Raw genomic sequence first — 24918 nt, forward strand, 5'->3', positions numbered from 1 at the left:
AAAATTTCATCTATATTCTGAAAAAAATTTCATCTATATTTTGAAAAAAATTTCATCTATATTTTGAAAAAAATTTCATCTATATTTTGAAAAAAATTTCATCTATATTTTGAAAAAAATTTCATCAATATTCTGAAAAAATTTTGTGAATATTCTGAAAAAAATTTGTGAATATTCTGAAAAAAATTTGTGAATATTCTGAAAAAAATTTCATCAATATTCTGAGAAAAATTTCATCAATATTCTGAAAAAAATTTCATCAATATTCTGAAAAAATTTAATAAATATTCTGAAAAACTTTCATAAATATTTTGAAAAAAATTTCATCAATATTCTGAAAAAAATTAATAAATATTCTGAAAAAAATTCCATCAATATTTTAAAATTATTTCTTTCATGAATTGCGAATTTCCATCAATTCTGCAATTTTCCTACCGTTAATTCTGAATTTTCATCAATGCTGAAATTATTGCTTCATGTTGTCTGGAATTTTTTCTTTCATCAATTCTGAAAAGTTCATTACTTTCGGGAATTGTTTCCTCTCATTAGTTCAAAATTACTTTCAGTGCTGAATTTTCATCGATTTTTATGTTAATTTACATCATAAGTGTGTTTAAATTTTGGATGGACATTTCTCAGCAGTTCTGTGTATTCTGAAATAATAGATGCCGATTCCCCTTCTTCACAAAGCATTTTAAATCTAGGCAAAGTTGGTTACTAAGTATTTTTGTGCCCTCGAAGGTGTTGAGACTCATTTTATTTTATTTATTTTATTTTATTTATTTATAAAACAAAGCTACAGGTTTAAACCCAATTACAGCTTGCAGTAAAAATAAAAATTCGTCGATGTCCAGCCTCCTTTCCAGAGCTATCCCCGGTAAGGACGGCTCTGGACGATTTAGAATATACTGAAAATCAAGACTTACTGAAAATTAGATACTATTTAGAATTACAGAAAATTCAGGACTATTAAATATTTGGAACTATTCAAAAATACTAAATATTCGGAACTGTTCAGAATTATTAAAAATTCGGAACGGTTCGGAATTATTCAGATTAATATAAGATTCGCTCAGATTTATAAAATACTTCCAAATTAAGAATTATTCAAAATTATTCAGAATTAAGAATTATTCAAAATTATTCAGAATTAAGAATTATTCAAAATCATTCAGAATTAAGAATTATTCAAAATTATTCAGAATTAAGAACTATTCAAAATTATTCAGAATAAGAACTATTCAAAATTAAGAATTGTTCAAAATAAAGTAATTCAGAATAAGAACTATTCAAAATTAAGAATTGTTCAAAATAAAGTAATTCAGAATAAGAACTATTCAGAATTAAAAATTATGTATTTAAAATTAAGAACTATTCAAAATTATTCAGTATAAGAACTATTCAAAATCATTCAGTATAAGAACTATTCAAAATTATTCAGTATAAGAACTATTCAAAATTATTCAGTATAAGAACTATTCAAAATTATTCGGTATAAGAACTATTCAAAATTATTCAGAATAAGAACTATTCAAAATTAAGAATTAACTTATTTAAAATTCTGAATTGTTTAAAATCATTTGAAATTCTGAAAAACTGGAATTCATTGGAAATTCAAAATTCTTTAAATCTAAATAATTCAGAAATATTGAAATCTATTGAAAATTTAGAATTGTTTAGAAAAGGTTGAAAAAATTCAGAATTATCCAAATTTATTGAAAATTCAGTATTGTCCGACTTTACCAAAAGCTCAAAATCATTAAAATTTATTGAAAACCGAAATTATTCATATTGCGATATTAAAAATTCAAAATTACTGAAAATTCAGAACTTTTATTAAATATCGATAAAGTTAAGAATGAATGCATACAATGTTGATATTGAATACAGATAAAACTACGAATAAATGTAGATGAAACTACGAATAAATGCAGATAAAACTAATAAATGCAGATAAAACTAATAAATGCAGATAAAACTAATAAATGCAGATAAAACTAATATATAATCAGATAAACTCCACATTAAATGCAGAAAATGTTGAGATAAAATGCAGACAATATTAAGATAAAATGCAGACAATATTGAGATAAAATGCAGGCAATATTGAGATAAAATGCAGACAATATTGAGATAAAATGCAGGCAATATTGAGATAAAATTAAAATAGGATGCAGATAAAATTAAAATAGGATGCAGATAAAATTAAAATAGGATGCAGATAAAATTAAAATAGGATGCAGATAAAATTAAAATAGGATGCAGATAAAATTAAGATTGAATGCTGATAAAGTTAAGACAAAATGCTGATAAAATTAAAATTGAATACTGATAAAATTAAAATTGAATACTGATAAAATTAAAATTGAATACTGATAAAATTAAAATTGAATACTGATAAAATTAAAATTGAATGCTGATAAAGTTAAGATGAAAATATCGGATTTAAACAAATTTTTGACTTAATTTAGATAATTTCATAGTCACGTTAATTTTGAATGCTTCTACCATGTTTCAGAGCAAGGATTCCCAAACTATTCACGTTCGCTTCACCCTCGGAAATTTCAAAATGCAGTGTATTTCACGCACAGCCGTCTCAACGCTTAGGCATACTGGAGTATCAAAAGCTCTCCAGCCTTTGGCGCATACGATGCTTTTCACCATCAATAAAAAAGCCTGACTTAACACATAAATTATAATTGATGGATCAAGATGACGCTGAGAGAGAGAATGTGTTTTTCCCCGAAGCAATTCACTGCTCACAGCGGAGGTCCTTTAAACGAAATCATCGCAATTCTGGTTCTTAATCCCCCCAATTAAACTATACTAAAAGTCATTTTTCCCCTCTTCAGAAGATGGTCGAACTATACATGTCTAGCATACTTGTAATAATGTCCACAAATTGGACATTATTACAAGGACATTATTGGTTAGAAGTTCAGTTCTTGTTTGAAAGATCGGTTTTAGTTTAAGGAAAACTTCCCCTCAAACAACGTTAAGAGATGGAAATTAATTTCTGGAAACACCTCCAATTACTGACCGAATTACATAAAAAATAATTAATCATCTTGGATACTGGATAAGTGTCGTCAACCAAATATGCAGCCAATAAATAAATATTATTTATTGGCTACATATTTGGTTGACAAACATTCGAAATTCAGAACTATTCAAAATTCAGAATTATTAAATATTCAGGGGGTAATTAATAAACAGACTTATCAAATTACTGAAAATTCATAATCACTGAAATTTAAGAAGTATCAATTAAATATCAATTAAGTTAATATAAAATGCATTTAAAATTAATATTAAATGGTCATCTTTTTCTCAGCCACCTCGTTGGGCATTTTGCCTGTTGTGGCGTTGTATTTGTTTTGTATTTGTATAAAATTAATTATAAATGCATATAAACTTGAGATTAAATGTAGATCATGTTCTGATTAAATGCAGATAATGTTTAGATTAAATGCAGTTAATGTCAAGATAGCATTTAGATAAAATGCAGATAAAATTCAGATTGAATGCAGATAATGTTAAGATTAAATTAATACCAGTTCATGTTAAAATTAAATGCTGATAAAATAAAGATTAAATGAAGATGAAGTTAAGATTAAATAGAGATAAAATTGAGATTAGATACAAATAAACTTAGATTTAGAATACTGGATTTAAATTAATTTCTGACATAATTTAAATAAGCTCATGGTCAAGTTGAGTTTGAAAATTTCTACCATATTCTAGAGCACGGATTCCCAAACTAACTACATTCGCGGCACCCCTTTGGAAATTCTATAACACAGTATATCTCACGCACGGCCGCCTCAAACACTAAGACCTACACGGACACTGCTTGGGGGCACTTTAGGTGTATACAAAGCTTCTCATCATCAATTAAAAAGCCTGACTTGACACATAAATTATAATTGATGGATCAAGATGACGCCGGGAGAATGTGTTTTTCCCCGAAACAATTCACTGCTCACAGCGGAGGTCCTTTAAACGAAATCATCGCAATTCAGGTCCTTAACCCAATTAAACTACACTAAAAGTCATTTTTCCTCCTCTTTACAAGATGGTCAAACTATACACATGTCCAGTATACTTGTAATAAAGACCACAAAAACAAGTTTTCATCTCGGTATAAAGTTTGAGAAAAAAAATTCCCCGACAACGTTAAGAGATAGAAATTAATTTCTGAAATCACCTCCAATTAATGATCGAACTACGTAAAAATAATTAATCATCTCGGATAGTGGGTAGGTGTGTGTATTTATCGACTATTACACAGACCTTGGCGAGTTTTAAAAAAAAAAAAAATTATCTTTTTCCATCTTCACGTACTTACGTATATCACATACCCTGGACACACACACACACCGATTGCAGCATTGTACGTACCAAAGCGTATATATTATAAGTGCGCGTTGTTTAGAATTAACTACCTCGTCATTATAACTGGGTTAATGACTCTTTTTTTCTTTTTCTACATTATTTTTTTGAATTCATTTCGTCTTGAAGAGGAGAAAAGATTAAGAAAAGAAAAAATATACCTTGAGGCTAATCACACGTACGTACGGAAAGGAAAACAAAAAAAGGTGAGAAGAGCCATGGGTTTCAGTAGCACGAGATCTAACGGAACGTCAAGAGGTGGAGCATCATGAATCCTGTGTATGTGAGTACTGTTACTTTCGGAAATTTACATTTTTTTTGTTTTTCTTCTCTGTTTGGAAATTTCTCCCATATCTGTTAAGATAGCAGTGTGATATGTGATATTAGTACATTGCACTGTTTGTGTCATCGATTCTCGACCGTTTTTGCGCTTGTCTAACTCTTGGAAACGATATAGATGTCCTAGAGAATCGTTGACGCAATATCCGCATCCAGGGAATCCTTGAAGCGAAATCCGCATCCTAGGGGATCCTTGAAGAAATATCAGCATAGTAGGGAATCCTTGAAGCGATATCCGCATCCAAGAGAACCTTTGAAGCTATATCCATGCGCTTAGGAAATCTTGAAATGGTGCCCAGTTCTAAGAAAAAGTAGCCGTATTCTAAGTAGCAAACCCTATCTTCAAAGAAATCCTTAAGATAATATTTATGCTCTGGAAAAATCTTGAAGAATTGTGTATATTCTGGAAAAATCTTGAAGAATTGTGTATATTCTGGAAAAATCTTGAAGAATTGTGTATATTCTGGAAAAATCTTAAAGAATTGTCCATACTCTGGAAAAATCTTGAAGCAATGTTCATATTCGGCCTTGTATTTGGGCAAACGGGGAGAATGTCTGAAGGCACAACTAAAAATAAATTTCCATATTACCTACTATTTACTTCCTATATTACCTAGTATCGATATTTTTAAACAATATCGGTCCTCTAAAATACGATCAAAAACATTATTCTTAGGAATCATAAAAATAATATTCTCATTCTGGGGAACTCATGAAACACTACTTAATGTCCTACATCATGTTCATATTTAATTAACCCTTAAAAAACAATATCCATGTTCTAAGGGACTTCGAAACGATATCCTTATTCTAGGGAAGCCTTAAAGCAATATCGTATTTTGAAAAAAGTCGAAATAATTTTCAAGTTCTTAGAAAAAGTATCTTATAATTAGTATTCTGGGAAGCAATTTTATGTTCTAGGGAACCCTTGAAGCGCAACGTTCATATTCCAGAAAAATCTTGATGTGATTACTCTAGAAAAATCTTGATGTGATTACTCTAGAAAAATCTTGATGTGATTACTCTAGAAAAATCTTGATGTGATTACTCTAGAAAAATCTTGATGTGATTACTCTAGAAAAATCTTGATGTGATTACTCTAGAAAAATCTTGATGTGATTACTCTAGAAAAATCTTGATGTGATTACTCTAGAAAAATCTTGATGTGATTACTCTAGAAAAATCTTGATGTGATTACTCTAGAAAAATCTTGATGTGATTACTCTAGAAAAATCTTGATGTGATTACTCTAGAAAAATCTTGATGTGATTACTCTAGAAAAATCTTGATGTGATTACTCTAGAAAAATCTTGAAGTGATGTCCATATTCGGCTCCGCATTATGCTCTTGCGCCAAGGATAAATGTCCAAAGAGCATAGTTTCCCAAACTTTTCGTCCCATCTCGTCCCCTTCTTCAGAAATTTTTTTACTCTCATCGCCCCTCCCAAACTCAAGAAAACCTATAGAATCCTATGTTATACCCGTAATTTTTATCGTCCACTGCACATTCCATTACCTCCCCCCCTCCCCCCGGGGGACGATATTGCCCCCTTTGGGAAACACTAGTCTAAAGGAACAATCGAAAAAAGTATCCATATTCTAGAAAACCCTTGAAGCCCACTTCATCCTTCTTCTAAGAAAATGTTAAAATGATACTAAGTTCTAGAGGGAAAAAAGCAGTGTTTTTTAACCTTTCCGAACCCAAAGACCAGTAAAATGTCTGAAACAATTTTACAGACCACTTGCGTCCTGTTTTACGGGACATTCCTGTAACAAAGTTACAGAAATTATAGCATTCCTGAGAGTGTTATAATTTGAAGATTTGACGACTTCTATAATCATTTCAATCTAGAATTGTAATTCTGATATCCTACTCTATACTTCTGTTCTTACAGATGCTGTTGATTACGATGGCAACGGTCGTAGGAGACGGCACAGAATTCTGTCCGAAGAATTTTGACCCTCCGCCTTCGAATGAGATCCTGATCTACGCATCGCAGGAGTTCCTCCGAGGATCCATACACTTCAGCCTGAACTTCCTACGCGCGTTGAACCACACCAGCGCCAACACGTTCGTCAGCCCGTTCAGCGTATGGTCGACTCTCGTTCTGGTGTACATGGGAGCGGAAGGGTACACGGAGAAAGAACTCCAGGGAGTGCTCGGACTACGGGACGTGGAGAAGGTCCTGGTCGCTCACACGTACAGGGCTTTCCAGAGATGGTTCCGATCGAGAAGAAGGACGACATCATCTGGTCCTTCGTTCAACGTGCTGAACAAACTGTTCGTTCAGCTCGGCGTTCCGCTGGAGCAGTGCTTACTAGAGTTCATAGCGGAAGACTTGGTGTTCGTGGACTTCCATAGGAACCCGGAGCTTGCTCGTAAGGCAATCAACTCGTGGGTTAGCGCTAACACGAATTCCAAGATCAACGACATCCTTCCACAGCAGGCCGTCAGGAAGGACACGGAATTCATAGTGACTAGCACCATGTATTTCAAGGGGCCGTGGCTGCAACCTTTCCAGCCAATGTCCACGAAGCAAAAGCCGTTTTTCATTAATGCTAAAGAATACATCCTAGTCGACACGATGACGACGAAGAACACCTTCTTCCACGCGGTCAGTGACGAACTCCAATGCACAGCAATAGAGCTACCATACCAGACAAGATCGATGAGCATGATGATCATGCTCCCGAACAACAAAGCTCACGGGATCAACATCCTGGCGAACTCGCTCAATCAGGACCGTCTGGAGACACTCGTGGACGATATGTTCCCTGCAGAAGTCGTCTTACAGCTACCGAAGTTCGAGATAGACTCGCACTTGAAACTCTCGCCGATCCTGAACAAAATGGGCGTCAGAGATCTGTTCAAAAATGGCATCACCAACTTATCGGGCTTTTCCACGGACAGGAGGCTGGACATCGACGAGATATATCACAGGGCGTTCGTCTCTGTCGAGGAAAAGGGAACAGAAGCCGCCGCATCGACGTCGACGGCAGTGTCGAGAAATTCTCGACCAAGGAGGATACTTAGGTTCATTGTCGACCGGCCGTTCATCTTCTACATCAGGGAGAACCATTCAGGTGCCGTACTGTTCATGGGAGTCGTGTTCCAACCAGAGTTTTCGAACGTGAAACACAGCAAATACGCGACTCCCGACACCACCAGGCGGAAAGGAGGTACTACGACGGTCAAATAAAATCTAGAAGATAATATGCGGACATATATATATAAATTCCTACTAGCTCTGAAAAACTCTTTTAACTTATTCGTATGTCGAAACGTTGATCAATGTGATTAGATTGCCAGCAGTGCTGTGCGATACATTAATGCAATACAGTATTTTCCTCTCATCAGTGCCACATGTTGAAACACTCAGACAATATGCATGCTGCTATTCATGAAAGCAATTAAAAATATCCTCTGGAAATCGTTTTTTCCCTTTACCAAAATCCCCTTTCCCAAAAATCCCCTGTATGTTCTCTGAAAAAAAATAGAAGAAAGCTTGTGTTTTTAAGATACAGCTTAGCACAAACAATGTTTTTCAGATAAAAAACTTCGAAGTAATAGATTTTAGATAAAGTGTAATTTTATCTAAAAGGCTTAGGAAAATGACAATTTTTGTATAAGGCGTAGCAAAGAGATATTCTTTAGATAAAAGCTCAACAAATAAGATTTTTTAAATAAAGCTTTGAAAGTCATAGATTTTAGATAAGGCGTAACAAAACGATATTTTTTTAGAAAAAGCGGCGTAGCGAGCCAATATTTTCAGATAATGCGTAAAAAACCATATATATTTTTTTGGATAAAGCTTAACAAACAACATTTTTAGATAGAGCTTAGCGAATAATAATTTACAGATAAAGATTTGAAAATCAAAGACAGATAAGGCGTAGCAAAACGATATTATTTCAGATGAAGCTCAACAAACGCTATTCTTTATATAAAGCTTAAAAACAATAAAATAATTAGATAAGCGAGGGGCTAAAAAACATGCCAATAAAAAATGGCATGTTTTAGATTTATTTTGGATGGTTTTAGAGACATTACGGAGATTTTTTTTTTAAAAAATGAAGTTTTTTACATGAAGTTTTATGTAGCATGGTTTCTAAATGAAGCTGAGAAAACAGCTATTTTTAGGTGGAAAAATAGAAGATAGCTTATATATGTATATATAGGGTGTCCAGTAAGTGCTAGCACGGCCTTCATCTCATCAATTGTCCGTCGTAGAGGTATGATTCCAGTTTAAAAAATGCTCAGAAGGCGTTCAAAAATTACCCCCTAGCAGTTTTGAGAGTGAAAATACGGTGCGTCGCAAAATAAAATCTAAATTTTTATACGGTCCCCCTGTGCTCTAACTTTCAATTAGATAGTTTAGGGGATTACAACGTGAAGTATCTTGCTGAACCCTTAGTAGTTATAAGGCAGTTCTGTGGAACCCTTGATGTGATAATGAGGCTGTTCTACGGAACTCAAACAAGTTTTTGAATATTTATCCAAAACAAAAGTGTTCCCTACTGCTGTTTCCGCATCACCCCTCCCCCTCCCCCCCCCCCACAAAAGGAGTAGGGCTGACAGGACTCCAACCCGGAACCCCCCCAGATGATTCTTCTCATTTTTTGTTTTTCGCACTATAAATTCATAATATAGGGGGACAAGTGAATATCTGTCAAAAATTCGAATTTTATAAAGAATCGAGCGTGGGTTTTTTAAAATATAAACTGAACATTTTTGCGTGTAAGAAATTTACAGGTTTGTCATTTTCTGCCACCTGTAAGAATTCAAATGAACTATTGTGTGTGTGTGTAAGAAGGTTTTTTTCCTCCTATGTCTTTGAAAACGGTAATTTTCAATTTCGTATAGTGTTATGTTAAGCGAGGACTCTCAGTATATTTTTAATGCATGGACCTTACCCGGGAATCGGATGCATAGGAGGGTCTCGTGATTACTTGGCATCCGGTAATATGATTTTCAAGAGAAAGTGTATAAACTATAGTCTGTGAATTTCAACCAGATAGGGGCACCTGAACATTCCTTGCCCGGGATGCCCATGATGCTTTTAAGATGGCCCTATGCGTAGCTTATTCGGAGGCATATTCACGAATCAAGAGCTTTAATTGTAACCATCGCCAGAAGAAAAGCATCCGTACAAGAACTGAAACTGAAATAATCACGATGCGAATCATTGAATCACAGGGTGTTCATATGAGTTGTCGGTAAATATCTCCCGAGTACGAAACAAGTATCCACCCTCAATGGTTTAGGTGAGCACCCCCAACCCTACATGGGTAGGTGTGGCAGGGCTCTATTACGGTGGCCAGGGACAATCGGTTTTTTTTTGCACTTTATAAATTCACTATAGAGGAGACCTACCACAATATCGCAGTCTAGGGAGCCTGCGTCCCGGTTGTTGGGCCATGGTGAGCCTTGAGATGCTCACGAGGAAAAGAAAAACTTTATTCCTGCATAAAATGCGCCTTCTAACTTTTTTTACAAATCACATGGACATATTCTCTTTTATTTTACCTGCACTGACTTGTTGTTTCTCTGCGCACAGAATTTCGATATCTTTTATGCGAAATTGACCAACTAAAATACTACCTCATACAATACAGGAAATTTTTCTTTGCTCAGCAAGAAACTCTGTGTACAGGAAAGCATTCATTTTCAGGCTCTAAACATCCATACTTTTCAAAATTATTCACCATGGAATAAATGATGCCTGTCTTAGTTACTTCTGTCCATACAGCAACACAATAGGGTAAAAATAAAATTTTATCAGTAAATACATGTATGTGCTTTCTAGAAAACACTGGAAATGAGTATGCAGTACAGTAATAGATTACACGTGAGAACTATAGTGTAGATCAGTGATCCCCAACGTGGGCGATGGAATGTTCCAGGGGGGCGGTAGAAGCTACGGGTATAGCATTAGGATTCTATGGGTTAGATTGCTTTGGGGGGCGGTGGGAGAAAAAAATTTCTGAAGAAGGGGGCGTCGGGACAAAAAAGGTTGGAAAACTATGGTATAGATCAATGAACTGATATGCGTTCTGCCACCTATAAATTAAAACTGTTATAATTCTTTGATTGAAATTGGTGATTGGTTTCTAATAAATGCATTGCATAGAAAAAATTAATATAGCATAATGTTAATATCTGTTTTATAAGCAATAATATTAATTGAATTCTAAAGTTTATTTCAAAATTTTAATAGTTGTTATTTCGATGTGAAAAAAATGTAATGTCACTGAATTTTTTTTTTTCTTAAAGACACTATCTTCTTAAAATTCAAAATAAAGAACAGCTTTGTGAATAGTATGAGTGATATATGAGTGATAAGAAAGTTTAATTCTTTCAAAAGGTCTCCTGGTTCCGGGGTTTTTGAGAGTTCCGTAGCATTTCTGCATGCAGAATCCCAAAGAAACTGTTACGGAACACCAATTGATAGTTACACCATGAGATAGTTAAATGCGGGTTTTTTAACGCTATTCTTTCCTAAATTTCCTCCGATTTTCGAATTCGAATATCTCTGTGAATATTGCACTTAGAAACATAGAATTTTTTTTTTGGCTTCAGGAGATGCAGGGCAACAACCCTCTAATTGCAGGTTGAAGCACAGGGGGACCGTACAAAAATTTAGATTTTTTTTATTTTGTTACACATTGTATTTTTACTCTCAAAACTGGTAAACTTTTGTTACTTACGGGACACCCCTATATATTAACAAAAAAATTTCTTTTAGAAAGCTTAAAGATTGTTTTTTAGGATAGAAGCTTGACAAATTGAATTTTTTAGATAAAATTCAAAAAACTGCAGTTTTTCAGATTAAGCGTAGCAAACGAGAGATTTTAGATAAATTTGAGCAAGCGATTTTCTTTAACTTTTTGAATTCAATGCCTTTTTCTTAAGCTTAACGAACTATATTTTGTAGATAAGGTTTCTAAAAAGAGTATTTTTAGATTGAACATAGCAAACGATACTTTTTATACAGTCGGACTCACTTATAACGAACATGTATATTATGAATTTTTAATTATAACAAAGCTTTTCCTTGTCCCGCGAATTTCGTATTGCTTATGTATGCTATTTTGATTGCTTATAACGACGAACACTGATTTCAGAAAAGTACGATTATAACGAATTTCCGACCGATTTTCAAACATGAAATTGCCCCGAATTTCTGCGTAATCGCTTATCTAAATCATTTAATCTATAAATTTACATTTCTGCAGCTGAAAATTTCTCCTTTCTTTCCTTGGAAGACATTCTAGTAGGGCTATTTTGGGTACATTAAAATCCTATTTTTTTTCCTTCTTTTCTCTGTAAAATCTTATTTTATTTTAACCTATTCGTTTTAAGAATGCTCAGATTACTGAAAAATGCGTTCCTGCAATATTTTGCACGAAAGAATCATTTTTCAAACCGGTGCGGATATAATATAAGAAGACTTGGGTATAACGAATAGTTTCGTTGTTTCTTCCGATTTCATTATAAGCGGGTCCGACTGTCTAAGCTTAGGAAACAATGTTCTTTAGATAAAGTTTAGTAAACAAGGGGTTTTCAGATAGCAGAGTTTAGGAAACAAGTGTTTCAAATGAAGCGTAGTGAGGAACGTTCTTCACAGGAAATTTCCAAATTCAATGAGTTTTAGAAACAATATTTCTGTATGCCAGAGTTAAAGGGCGCCATGTCCATTTTCCTCACTGTTAAGATAACGTTATTTCAATAAATACAAGAGATATTCACACACTCTATGAAACGAGCGAGCTCTTAATAGAAAGACATACTAAATAATCTTTAAATGGCTCTCCTTAAAATTTCCCTTCGTGACATGATGCTCTTCACCTCCGGCATACAGATTTTTAGATAAAATTTATTTATAAAAAAACAGTATTTTTTAGATTAAGAGCAACAAACGATGGTTTCCTGACAAATTTATTATATCAGAACTATTACGTTCGTCATTAACCTGGTGAAATATTTCCGAATCACGGAAATGCATTATTAAAAGTGATCATAAAACATACAGTTATGAATTAAAACCTCGGTCCTATCCTTGCGATCACACAGTGGTGGCCAACGTGGTTTTTCCCTGTGGTTTCAAAAAATTAACCATCATAATCATCATCATGTGCGTGGATGATGGAGTCGAATTTTTCCCTCAAGTGTGTGAATGTTATACGTTATAAAATCGTGCATGAGACATGGTATGAATGGAATTCTTGATGACGTCACGGAAAAAGTATGCGGTGTGGATTGGTCTGCAAATTAATTATACAAGTCATGTCTGGTTGATAAATCATCCAATTAGTCGAGTGTAAGACTCTATGGCCTTGTCAGCTCCAAATCGGAGACCAGTTTGAGAACTAGGAAAAAAAAAAAAAAAACTTAGTGGCCTCAGTTCGGAAATGACGGACCTTGATGATTCCAAACCGAAGCGGATGAACAGACATAGACGGACGTTACAAGAGATTAATTTTCTTTTTAAGACACAAAATGTCACAGTTGACCTTTTGCAAAAGGAAGGTGGGAAAAAAAATGTATATTATTGCAAAACTGATAACACATTTTTCAACGTGCATAATATGAATATAGAGACGCTTTGTTTGTAAACAACGGGGTATGTTTACTAACAAAGACCTCGTGTGACAGTCGTCCTACGCACTCAAGTCACGAGTCACGCATGTATAGACTTCGTAATTAAGCTCTGCCGTAACATTCAACCCATTGTAAATGAGTAACTTTCATCGAAAATTCTGTTATTTTACGCCACGAGAATCAAATTCGTAGTAAAAATTTTCATAGTCAAATTGGAAAGTTAAAATCAATTTTCATGTAAGCTATCACGTACCTATAGCACAGGTTTTCAACTGGTGTTCCGCGGAACTGTGGGGTCCCGCGACAGTTCTTTTTTTCTTTTCTTTTTTTTGAGGGTGGGGGGGTTCCACATGATCAAGTGGCACGGAACCCTTACAAATCCCGGAGACCTTTCTAAGAAGAAAACTTTCTTGTTGCTGATATTCGCAAATCTGATCTTTGTTTTGAATTTTAATGAGTTAGTGTACCGTTTAAAAATAAAGTCCAGATCACTTGGATGACTAATATAGAGAATGTGGAAGCATGTGAGTGACAAAAACAGTGTGAAAGCATGAGTGACAAAAACAGTGCGAAAGCATGAGTGACAAAAACAGTGCGAAAGCATGAGTGACAAAAACAGTGTGAAAGCATGAGTGACAAAAACAGTGCGAAAGCATGAGTGACAAAAACAGTGCGAAAGCATGAGTGACCAAAACAGTGCGAAAGCATGAGTGACCAAAACAGTGCGAAAGCATGAGTGACCAAAACAGTGCGAAAGCATGAGTGACCAAAACAGTGTGCAAGCATGTGAGCGACCAAAAGAATGACCTGATGAGCGAGGGACGAAAACAGTGACCTAGAGGGTGTGAAAGCATGTAAACGATCGAAAGATAGTGACATATAGACATATTTACGGTATGGGAAGGAGGGAGGGGGAGCTAAGCAAGCTATAGTCCGGGGCGGGTAATTTGTGGAAATGAAAAGTGGTCAAGAAAACCAGACTAGAATGAATGAATAAATTTTGGCAGAATTTGTATAGCCCACAGGCCAAAAAAATGATAAATCTGCATCCGGAGAGCCTAAAATTATGTGAACCTTTTCAATTACTCAAATTTCCCAGAAAAATAAGACTGAAAAAATTAGGGAAAAAAATGCTGCTAAGCTGAATAATTTTTTATTTTATTTCGGTGGTACCAAGGATCCTTTTCATTTGCCAGAAAGTAGGCACATTCTCTTTAATTTCACCTGCACAGGCCTGTTGTTTCCCGCCACACAGAATATCGATATCTGTGCGGAATGAAAAAAATATCATACTACCTCATATACAATATATGACTTTTTTTTCTACTTAGCAGAAACACTGCGTACAAGGATGAACTGTCATTCTTGGTCATTCTCATACTCTAAATATCCATATTTTGTAAACGTATTAATCATTAAAAAAAACGGTCTTTCTTAGCTACTTTTGATCATTTTTGTCGCACTACCGTCATTTTCTGCACACGACTGCTAATTAGACTAGGATCTACAATTTATTGCCGATTCCGAACGGCAGCCTTTTTTATACTTACCGAGAGGTTTTAGTTACTTTTGTCCATAACATTCAAACAGGTAAAAATAAAATTTTATCAGCCAAAAAATATCCCTGTTAAAAAATAGCTATGCAGTACGGGATATTGAGAAACATCCTTTAATTAGAAACCTTTCTGTCACCTATCAAATGAAAAACACAACTGTTAATGATCTTTCAAAATAGAATTGTTAAAAAAAATAATGTTCGCACACATAAAAAAAATACAGTACAGTGTTTATAAATATTTAAGTAATAATATACATTATATTTTAACAAGTTTGTTGCAAAACTTTAACAGTTGATGTTTGAGTAAAGTAAAATAACGTTAGTAATATACGCAAAGTTTTTCGCCTTACGATTATAACCGAAAAAAATAATTTCATCCCCGCCTTCATATGCTTTCGATTATTGTTATGAAATGTTGAAGATAACCGAAGCCCAATTAGGCTGTCTTACGACTTTCAAATAGCCTTTCTGAGGCGTTGTGAAGGAGAAAGACAAGTTTGTACATGTATGTGTAAACAAAAATCCAGTCCAACGTCATGCCCAAAGTACAAATGTAGTATGCGCTCTAAAAGATCACAATAAGGGGGGGAAATTGAAATATTCAATATTTAAAAAAAAAAATTGTTGGTAGATAAAAACCATATAACACATACAATACATATATAAGACATACAGATAACACATACGGATACAAGAATGAGTGCAATATACCAGTGGCAAAGTAGATAAAGTGGGATATAATAGGATGACATATACAGAAAAATAGAAATGCACAGTACAGTCAAACCTCGTTAGTGCGTCACCCGGTTAACACGTCACTCCGCTTACCGGGTCATTTTTTGGAAGTCCCAATTGTCCTCAGGCATGAATTGGCACAGCTATGGCTTACTCCGTTTAACGAGTCACTCAGCTTAATAAGTCATATTTTTGCTCTGCCAAGAGTTTCTCATTAACGAGGTTTGACTGTATATGTAAATATATATATTTTTTCAAACCTATTTCTTTTTTCTAATTCATTTCAATTTTTTTTAATTAATTCCCTTTTTTTTCCTTTTCTCGAAAACATTTATAACAAAAATAATAATAGAATACATAATTTTCTTTATCAGTAGAGTGTCCAGTCAGAGTGCAATACCCTTTTTGGCCTATGGTATATTGTTCTCTGTAATGGGTCGTAATCCACTATCTCATTCAGATGGCCGTATTCAGAGTTCTGTAGTTTTCCATAGTGGGTCGTAGATAGCTCCTTGATGAAGTCCAGTATAAGGGGTATACCCAGGTTGTTCCTGATTTCAGCTCCCCGTATAAATTTAGGTGCCTTCACAAGAAACCTTAGGATCTTGTTTTGCTGAGATTGTAGTTTTTGCATGTTGCTATGACTTGCGTAGGTCCAGACCGGGGCTGCATATGCCATAATTGGTCGAAGTATAGATTTGTATAGTATGACTTTATTCTTTAAGAAGAGACGAGCTTGAGGAAATGTCATTTTGGAGAGCATGCATAGGGCTTGGGTGGCCTTGTTCCTGACATAGTCAATCTGCGGGCCAAAAGTCATTGGCCGATCCAGAATACAGCCTAGGTATTTTAATTTTCTCACTGGTTCCACGGCCGCTCCACCGATATAGATGGGAGCGTTTCCTGGGTACGCTTTGCTTGTGAACCAAATAAATTGGCACTTGCTGTGGTTCAGCTCAATAGCGTTGATGTCGCACCAATTCTCAATGGCCTTGACGATTTCTTAAAGATTTTCACGGCATTTTTTAGATTTCCTATGATTGGTAAGTATTATGGCATCGTCAGCAAAAAGTGCTATGATTCCTACCAGAGGTGCAGGAATGTCGTTAATATAAAGTAAGAAGAGCTGAGAGCCTAAACAGGATCCTTGCGGAACTATGCAAGTTTGATAACGTTTTTCCAATTTTGACTCTGAAAGTTCTTCCTGAAAGATAGTTATGGAAGAATAACATAAAATGCTCCGGGAAGCCCATGTCGATAAGTTTGACCAGTAGTGTATCATGTTTATTCTTGACGAACGCCTTACTTATGTCAAGACATGCTGCACAGACGTAATCTTTGCAGCTAAATGAGCCAATTATGAATTCTGACCTCTGTGCAGTTGGATTACACAGGAGTGCCCTCGGCGGAAGCCATGTTGCTCAGGTCGGATGATGTTATGATGGTTAAGATAGTTATCAAGTCGTGTTTTATATATACACTCAAATTATTTAGAGATGCAAGAGAGAAGGCTGATCGGTCTATAACTTTTTGCAATGAGAGGATCAGTACCCATTTTATGAATTTGTTTTATAATAGAAAGCTTCCAGATGCGTGGAAAATAGTTGATTCGGAGCATGCTGTTGAAGAGATTTGTGAGAATAGAGATAATTTGAGGAAGTAAGTTTTTAATAGCATAATTGGAGATTTCGCCATGGCCAGGGCCTTTCTTAGTTTTGAGTTATTAATAAGTGTCTTAACCTCGTCCGAGGTGGTTAGCTCGGCTTCACTAAATCCACAAAGAGCCGGTCTTGGTATTCTCAGGAAATCTTGAAGTTTCCTCTGATGTTCAAGTTCGATGATAGATGGTTGATTGGAGTTCGGTGAGAACTGCTCCTCGTAGTTGTTGGCCAGTACTTCGGCTATTTCACTTTCGGAGAAGACAAATTCATTCCCTTGGTTTTTGATATTGTTGATGTTGCCCCCTTTGACCTTGCAGTTCTTCCGGGCCCTCCAAAGTGATCCCTCTGCTGTTGTGGCGTCTTCTATAAAGTTGGAAAATCGTTCGTTGACGTAGGCTGAAGTCTTGTTTCGCGTATTTCTTTCTCCCGTCTGTTAAGACCTACTTTGTCCATTTGCCTCCTGTGAAGTTGCTACATTTTCCTGATCTTGTTCTTGAGTTTGATCTTGTTTCGCAGCTCTTGGGAGATGTCAAATCCGTGGTCAGTTGCAAGAATTTTCCTTGTCGATTTATCAATTGCGTCTTTAATTTTGAAAGTGATATCAGAGATTCCTTGTTCGACGGTATCAGGAGTATGTTGGTCGAGGGTTAGTTTTTTTTCGGTGCTAAGAATTTCACGGTATTTAGACCAGGTAGTTACTAATTTATAAGGAATGTCTTTGGGTCTTAAAATATCCATGGTGAAGATTAGTGGATTATGAGTTGAATTTAGCACTGGCATTGAACCTAGTTGAATGTTATATCGAAAGTTTTTATAAATTGCAAAGTCAAGTACATCAGGCCTACCTCTTCCCCCAGGAAAGTTAGTAGGAACCGCGCTGGAGTGTATACAAAGGCATTTGTTTCTACAATATTGCCCCAGAATGCGTCCACATCGGTTATACCTGTTGCTATAGAAGGCCGGGCTTATGCTATTCCAGTCTCCAGCAATGAATGTGGGATTGGTTGAATTGATAAGAAATTAAGCAAGTTAATGTCCAGGTCATTATTCGGTGGTTTATAGATGACACTTATTACTATCGGTTGTCTGTTTATGTAAACAGTTATATCTTCAGCCTTCATCTCAGTAGATGTTGGAAGATCCATTTCCAAAAAAGGGAATGTCTTTGTGGACAAAAACGGCGACTCCCCCACCCCTTATTTGTTCATTAAATATTAATTAATATTATACTACATTGATTTTTTTCATGCGACACATTAACTGAAAACCAGTCACCAATTGGAATCATAACAGTTGGGTTTTTTGTATTTGATAGGTAGCAGAAGAAGGGGTTCCAGTTTAATGATGTTTCTCTCAATATAATGCATACTGTACAATGCAGTTGTTTTCTGAAAGGCATATTTTGTGACTGATAAAATTTTAGTTTTCCCCGTTTGTGTTATGGACAAAAGTAACTGAGAATGGCATTATTTTTTCATGGTTAATAGGTTTATAAAATATGCACGTTTACATGCATCTGGGAATGACTGAGACATGAGAATGCTTCCGTGTACACACATAAAAATTTTTTGCTGCACAAGAAATTCCCCTGTATAGTGTAAGGTAGCATGTTATTTTGAGATTCTGCAATGAGAAATTCTATCTGCGCACAGAAACAAATCAATGCAGGAAAAATAGAAGACATTCTGCCCCATCTAGAAAACAATGTTAGAGGAGGCATCCACACATTTCATATAGGAATAAAAATTTATCCTTTCCCCGTGAGCATCTCTGTGCTCATCATGCCCCCCGCCTGGGACCAGGTCGCCAAGACTAAGATCTTTAGTGAAGCCTCCTCAATATGGAGTGTATAATGTAAAATACCGACAACTCAGATGTAATTCAATGTAATCAAAACACGCTGTAATTCAATGGTTAACTTCATGATTATTTCAAGCATTTTCATGATTATTCAAACACATGCCAGAGTTCTTGCACGGGAGCTCCGGTGGTGGCCATAATAAAAGCTCTTGATTCGTGAATGTGTCTCCAATAGGATGACAGGGCTGCAACCTCTTGAGTCCCAACCATGAGTGCAATCGGGAACGGCACGGAGACCCATGCCCGCTCTTCCCATCCTTCAGTATGGGCTCTAAGCTGAGATCTTTGGTGGGCTCCCTGGTGAGACTCTTCGCGGGCCCCATCTATGATGAAGTTATGCAGGCAGACCCAAATTGCTTACACAGCGGATATCTCTGCAACCGTTGACTTTAGTAGTACTTTCAATTACAAAAAGTTTCCAAATGACGTACAGTTACTTAAAATCTTAAAATTTGTTTGAGGGGTCGTATACATGAAAATACCGAGCGATATAAGGGTAAGAGTCTTACCCTTTTTCGAAAGTTCAGTAGTAAAAATTTAAAAATTTAGAATTTATATATATATTGTGTGTCCGTCTTCCGGAATATATAAGACGTAAGACGTTTCTCTCTGATTTTTTCTCTCAATCTAACTATTCACCTAGTACAGTACCAACATTAGAGATATTTTGTTTCATGAACAGGAGCCGGATCTTGAATCATGCCAACTACGCGACCGCTAAACACGCCAACTGAAAGGGGCGATTTTTTTTATCACCAAAACAACATTCGCTTACACTTGAAAAATGTCCAGAACCGACCCTGTTCATGAATAAAGAGTTCATGCATTAAAACATATAAGACCACAAATTTCCGAACATTTATGATGTAGGCTACGTTGCTTACAGCCCCGGTAGTTCATTGCCTACCATTAAATAAATCATATCTGAGGTTTAGGCTGATTACAGCTAGTGTTGTTAATACTCGACACAACCTATTCCAGAGCGACTTTTTGAATTTCGAATTTGAATATTTAAATATTGAGGATGCAATCTTGTTTGTGGCAAGAAACTCTTGGTTTTAAACAAGTAATAACATCTAAGAGTTCGTACTAAGCGAGAGAACTTTTTAAGTGGGAACGTCAAGTGGAATAAGGTGTAGTAATTTTAAGTTGTAGTAAGATTGTTATTGTCCCGAATCCCAGGGCTGGAGCCCTGTCAGCAGTGCCGTCTTAACGCGTGGAACCACAGGGCACGGCTCGTGGGGCCTCAAGAGGAAAAGGGGCGTCACAAAAATGAGATATAGTTGAAATTTTCGATGAGCGTACATGTAAATTTGGCTGGTAGGGCCTCAGAAAAATCACTTTGCCTGAGGCCCATAGTGCTCTTAAGACGGTGCTGGCACCCGAACAAATTGATATATCTGAGCTCCCCACCCCCTTTCTGGCTGGAAATGCTCCCCTAATAATTTGTATGAAAATTCCTCCGAAAAAAAGTTCACCAAATCCTATTATTCTGAGCTCCCCCCCCCCCCCCCGGTTGGACCCTGGCCCGTAAAAGGATTGGGGTGGCCAGAGTACTGCCTCGAGCAAATGGAGGGGAGGTCTTACAAAAAAATATACACTTATTTTGCATGATAATAAATCTTTTCAAGAGGCCCCAAGAAAATCTGCCCCGGGGGACGGAGAATGCACGCTTAGTCCCCGGGTGGACCCCACAAGCAGGGTTGCAACAGGGTCGACGCTTGTAGCCGGGCAAGATCACATTTTGGCGCCCTTTGTAATGTTGATGGAGGGTTAAAAGTTGAAATTGGTACCCTCTCTGGTACGGCACCAGGGTGCACTGGACCCGCTTGCTCTCCCCCCCCCCCACTATTTGCGGCCCCTCCCACAAGAGTAGGCAGGACCGCAACGACTGCAACTAGATGCTTTTAGTCAGCCGGGGCAAGCACGCATTGTGTTGCCCACTCCCTCTGATCCGAAGCCCGGGCCACAAAACCCGCCTCCTCCCGAGGGCCGCAATTAGAGGGCAGCGGACACGGGACGATAATTATAATTTTTTGTTTTCCCACATTATAAACTTACTATAGAAGGGGGGGCCCATGATGATCTTAAGATGGCGCTGCTTGTGGGGGTCATGGAATTCCGGTGCTTGATTCCTTTACTTCTATTAATTTACATTAATTAAACAAAAACAACAATAAAAAATTCCAAAAATTATGAGTTAGCGAATTGCAACGTATCTACTCTATAATATAAAATCACAAACTGGGGGGTCCGTATCTAGGCAACGGAAATTAGTGACTATTTTATGTAACGGAAGTCGGTTACGATTTTGGGTCAAGTTTTCATTTAACTCTTGCATATCGGGACCCATTTGACCCCTCGGGATTAAGTTATGTGTATGTACCGAGAGGCTCCCACATCCTACAGCAGGGCCCCTAGGATGGGAGAGATGGCGGGCCCCCAAACCAGCTCTTTCACGGGCCCCTCAGTGGTTAATTTATAGTGTGAAAAATCAAAAAATTGATAAGAATCGTTCCAACCCCATGTCATCCCTGCCCTAGTGGTCATGCCAAGAGGTATGTATATGTATAATATACATATATCACGGGTCTGGCCAAAGCCTCCTAGAAGTAGTATCTAGGAGGCTTTGGTCTGGCACATATACCTTCACGGGGAAGGTAAAAGGTTTCATTTCCAGTGGCCCTTGATGGACCTCATTGTTTTCTTGCTGCCTCAAAATTGAAAATTTTCCGATACGGAAGAGCACGATATATCCAGTCTGGGGTCCCCATAAAAATCTGCAAATTCGGTCCCGAGTAATTGCGTGGGGGCGCTGGATTTTATTCGCTGGTAAAATGAATGCAAATGAATATTTAATACGATTGAATAATCGTCGATTATTCAATCGTATTATCAAACCCAAAAGGTAATTCATTTCTAAATGAATATTTGCCGTGGCCCTCACGGGGTGATGTCCGATAAGCTTCCGAGACGGGTTCCCGTCTCGGAAGATTCATTTTGGGGGCCCTGGATGAATCTTATTTTTTTTCTGAGTCCGGGTAATTTTTTTTCTGGCTCCGTACAGAGCGCAATACGCCTGACGACTGCGCTTTACGTCCGGCGTGATTGGCCGACTGCTTCTGGAGGAGTCAAATGCGCCGTGCGCCGCGGTTTTGCCGATATTCTCTTCACTCTTGTGCGTTTTCTTTTCCTTCCCTTCAAACCGGAGCATGCAGACGACAGAGTAGCTGATGCCAAAGCCATATACTTTATATATAGCCGCCCTGATCTGATGCGTCTCGCTAGGAAAACACAAACGCGGGGCGTGATTATGTAACACGTTTCTGTCGGCGCGAAATAGTCTAATTCGGTTCACGCTGCGCAACAAACCTATTCCTAGGAAAACCCGGCTTAAAATTTTAAGAACACTTGTAATAGTTGAAGATCATTATCACAAGGCTGGCACAAAAGATGTGAAACTAATAATATTGCAAACGAGACCACATTATTTTGCTGAGTTTTTTGATTAGCTTTTCCCAATTTTCATAAAGTACGCCCAGGGCTGTCTCTTAACATTATCACACGCCCTCATACAAAGCGATTTTTCTGAGAGAGGCACTACAACCTAGCTAAAAATTCCTATCTACCTATTTGCATATTTACTCTTGAAAATCGGAACCAGATCTAATTGTCACTTGGTTGCCAGAAGTTCCTCAGGTGGACCCATGCAGTAAACCAAGTTCTACACAATAAGGACATGATTTTTGTGGGTGTCACAACTGTGGATCAACTGTGAAGTTGATCATAGAATGTAGTTGATAATAGAAGTAAAAGAAATGCTACCAGGTGTAAATTACGAACTTGAGAATGTATCTAAAAATAAAAAATACCCAATATATAACGGTGATTCGTCAGAAATAAGATACCTACTGGCAGGGCCGCAACTGGATACTTGGTTAGCCGGGGCAACCACTCATTCCGGCACCCCCCCCCCGTAATGCTGAAGGATAGGTTGAATGGTTAAATCTGCGCCCCCTTTTTAATGCGCCCGGGGCACCAGATTCGCCTGCTCCTCCGTAACTACTTGCGGCCCTGCCTATTGGTAATATTATGGCCATTCTAAGATTCAAAGGTTTCTCCTTGGAGTGTTGTTGGAGCCTTTATCTCATCAACCGTTCGTCGTAGTGGTTATGGTTCTAATTTTAAAAATTCTCAAAATGTGACCAGAAATTACCCTGTACGAGTTTTGAGGATGAAAATACAGTGTACACAAAATAGAAAATGAAATTTTTATACGATTCCTTCCCCCCCCCCCACGTCCTCTAACTTCCAATTAGACAGTTGTTGCTCTTTCTCTTCTGAGCCCAACAAACAAATTGCATGTTTTTAACTGCATTATTCCCTTAGATATTTAAATTCAAAAATCGGAGACCAGTCCGGGCTTAGAATTTCACGGCCCAACGCAAAAAAAAATTGCGGCCCCCTCTAAAATTTTTTTATGTAGTTGCTCCCCGACTTACAAACTTTTCGAGTTACGAACATAAATCTTGAAATTTTGTTTTCACGAAAAGAACGAATTCTATCACTCTCATTTTTTTTTTCATTATTTCAGGAACGCGTTGATAGTCTGGATCGTAATCAAACACCATCCATTGAGAGGGAATGGCATTTAAATTAATTTTACAATTTATAATTTATTTATTTACTTATTATTATTATATTAATTCAATTATTATTAAATAATAATTTACAATTTATAAATTATTAATAATAATTAGCGTTTGTCCACCTGCTGACACTTCATCGTGGCTCGAACCCTATTGAACAGACATAAATTGTTTTCATGCTTTTAAAGCGCTTCATCATATCTTTATCAAATATACTTAGCAATTCGATAACTTTGATCATTTTTCGAATTTTTTATTGGTGTTTTTGTTTAATTAATGTAAATTAATAGAAGTAAAGGAATCAGGTACTAGAATTCCATGATCCCCACAAGAGTGGGGCTGACAGGACAGGATCGTCGTAATAGCATCATAGGCCCGAGCCAAAGGATTTTTTGGAGGCCCTACCTGAAAAATTCTCGAAAAATTCGTAAATTGAATCTGGTAACCCTATCTGAAGACCACATAATCCGTGTCTTCACTTATTTGTTCGATCATCCATATTGTCCGAATGTTTTTGTCGAAAGAAATAATTATTTTTTCCTACATAAAATCGATTATTGCAAATGTACCGAATTTTTGTTACCGAAATTTTCGTCTCATAAAAAAATTTTATGCAAAAAAATGACAAAGAACTCTCTTATCTCTTTTTCATCATCGCATGAGTTGCCTGAAATTTCGAGATTAAATGGCAGCACCAACAGTATATAAATCAAGCCTCCGGAGAGAGTATGACGTCAGCGGTCTCCGCCTTGGCAGTACTGTGAGAACGGTGTCCCCCAACATCTTTTGTCGAAACATCACGTGACTCGGCGAAAACAAACACGATCCCCCGTTATTTTGTTATCGCATAAATAGGAGTTTAAAACAATAAATGAAAAAATAATTTCAGCATTGACGAGATAATTCCAAAATTAATGAAAGTTATCATTTCAGCATTAAAGAAAGATAATTTCAGCATTAATGGAAGAAAATATTCTATAATTAATGTAAGAGATAATTACAGCATTGACGAGATAATTCCAAAATTAATGAAAGTTATCATTTCAGCATTAAAGAAAGATAATTTCAGCATTAATGGAAGAAAATATTCTATAATTAATGTAAGAGATAATTACAGCATTG

At 36.4% G+C, this 24918-nt stretch overlaps 1 protein-coding gene across 2 annotated transcripts; it reads left to right on the forward strand.

Moving 5' to 3' along the window:
- Positions 1 to 4489: 4489 nt before the first annotated feature.
- On the forward strand, positions 4490 to 8266 carry LOC149083918 (leukocyte elastase inhibitor-like). 2 transcript variants are annotated; one of them, XM_089235426.1, is made up of 2 exons: positions 4490 to 4671; positions 6627 to 8266. In XM_089235426.1, the coding sequence occupies exon 2, from the start codon at positions 6627 to 6629 to the stop codon at positions 7929 to 7931; it is 1305 nt and encodes a 434-aa protein (XP_089091552.1). In that variant the 5' UTR covers positions 4490 to 4671; the 3' UTR covers positions 7932 to 8266. The 2 variants fall into 2 exon arrangements, with proteins under 2 accessions (XP_089091552.1, XP_089091551.1); XM_089235425.1 differs by having other exon boundaries at positions 4492 to 4675.
- Positions 8267 to 24918: the final 16652 nt, after the last annotated feature.

The sequence above is a fragment of the Pholcus phalangioides genome, unplaced genomic scaffold (assembly GCF_987345545.1).
Source record: "Pholcus phalangioides strain wild (caught in Gottingen) unplaced genomic scaffold, Ppha-v1.0 ptg000008l_1, whole genome shotgun sequence".
NCBI classification, from domain to species: Eukaryota; Metazoa; Arthropoda; class Arachnida; order Araneae; family Pholcidae; genus Pholcus; species Pholcus phalangioides.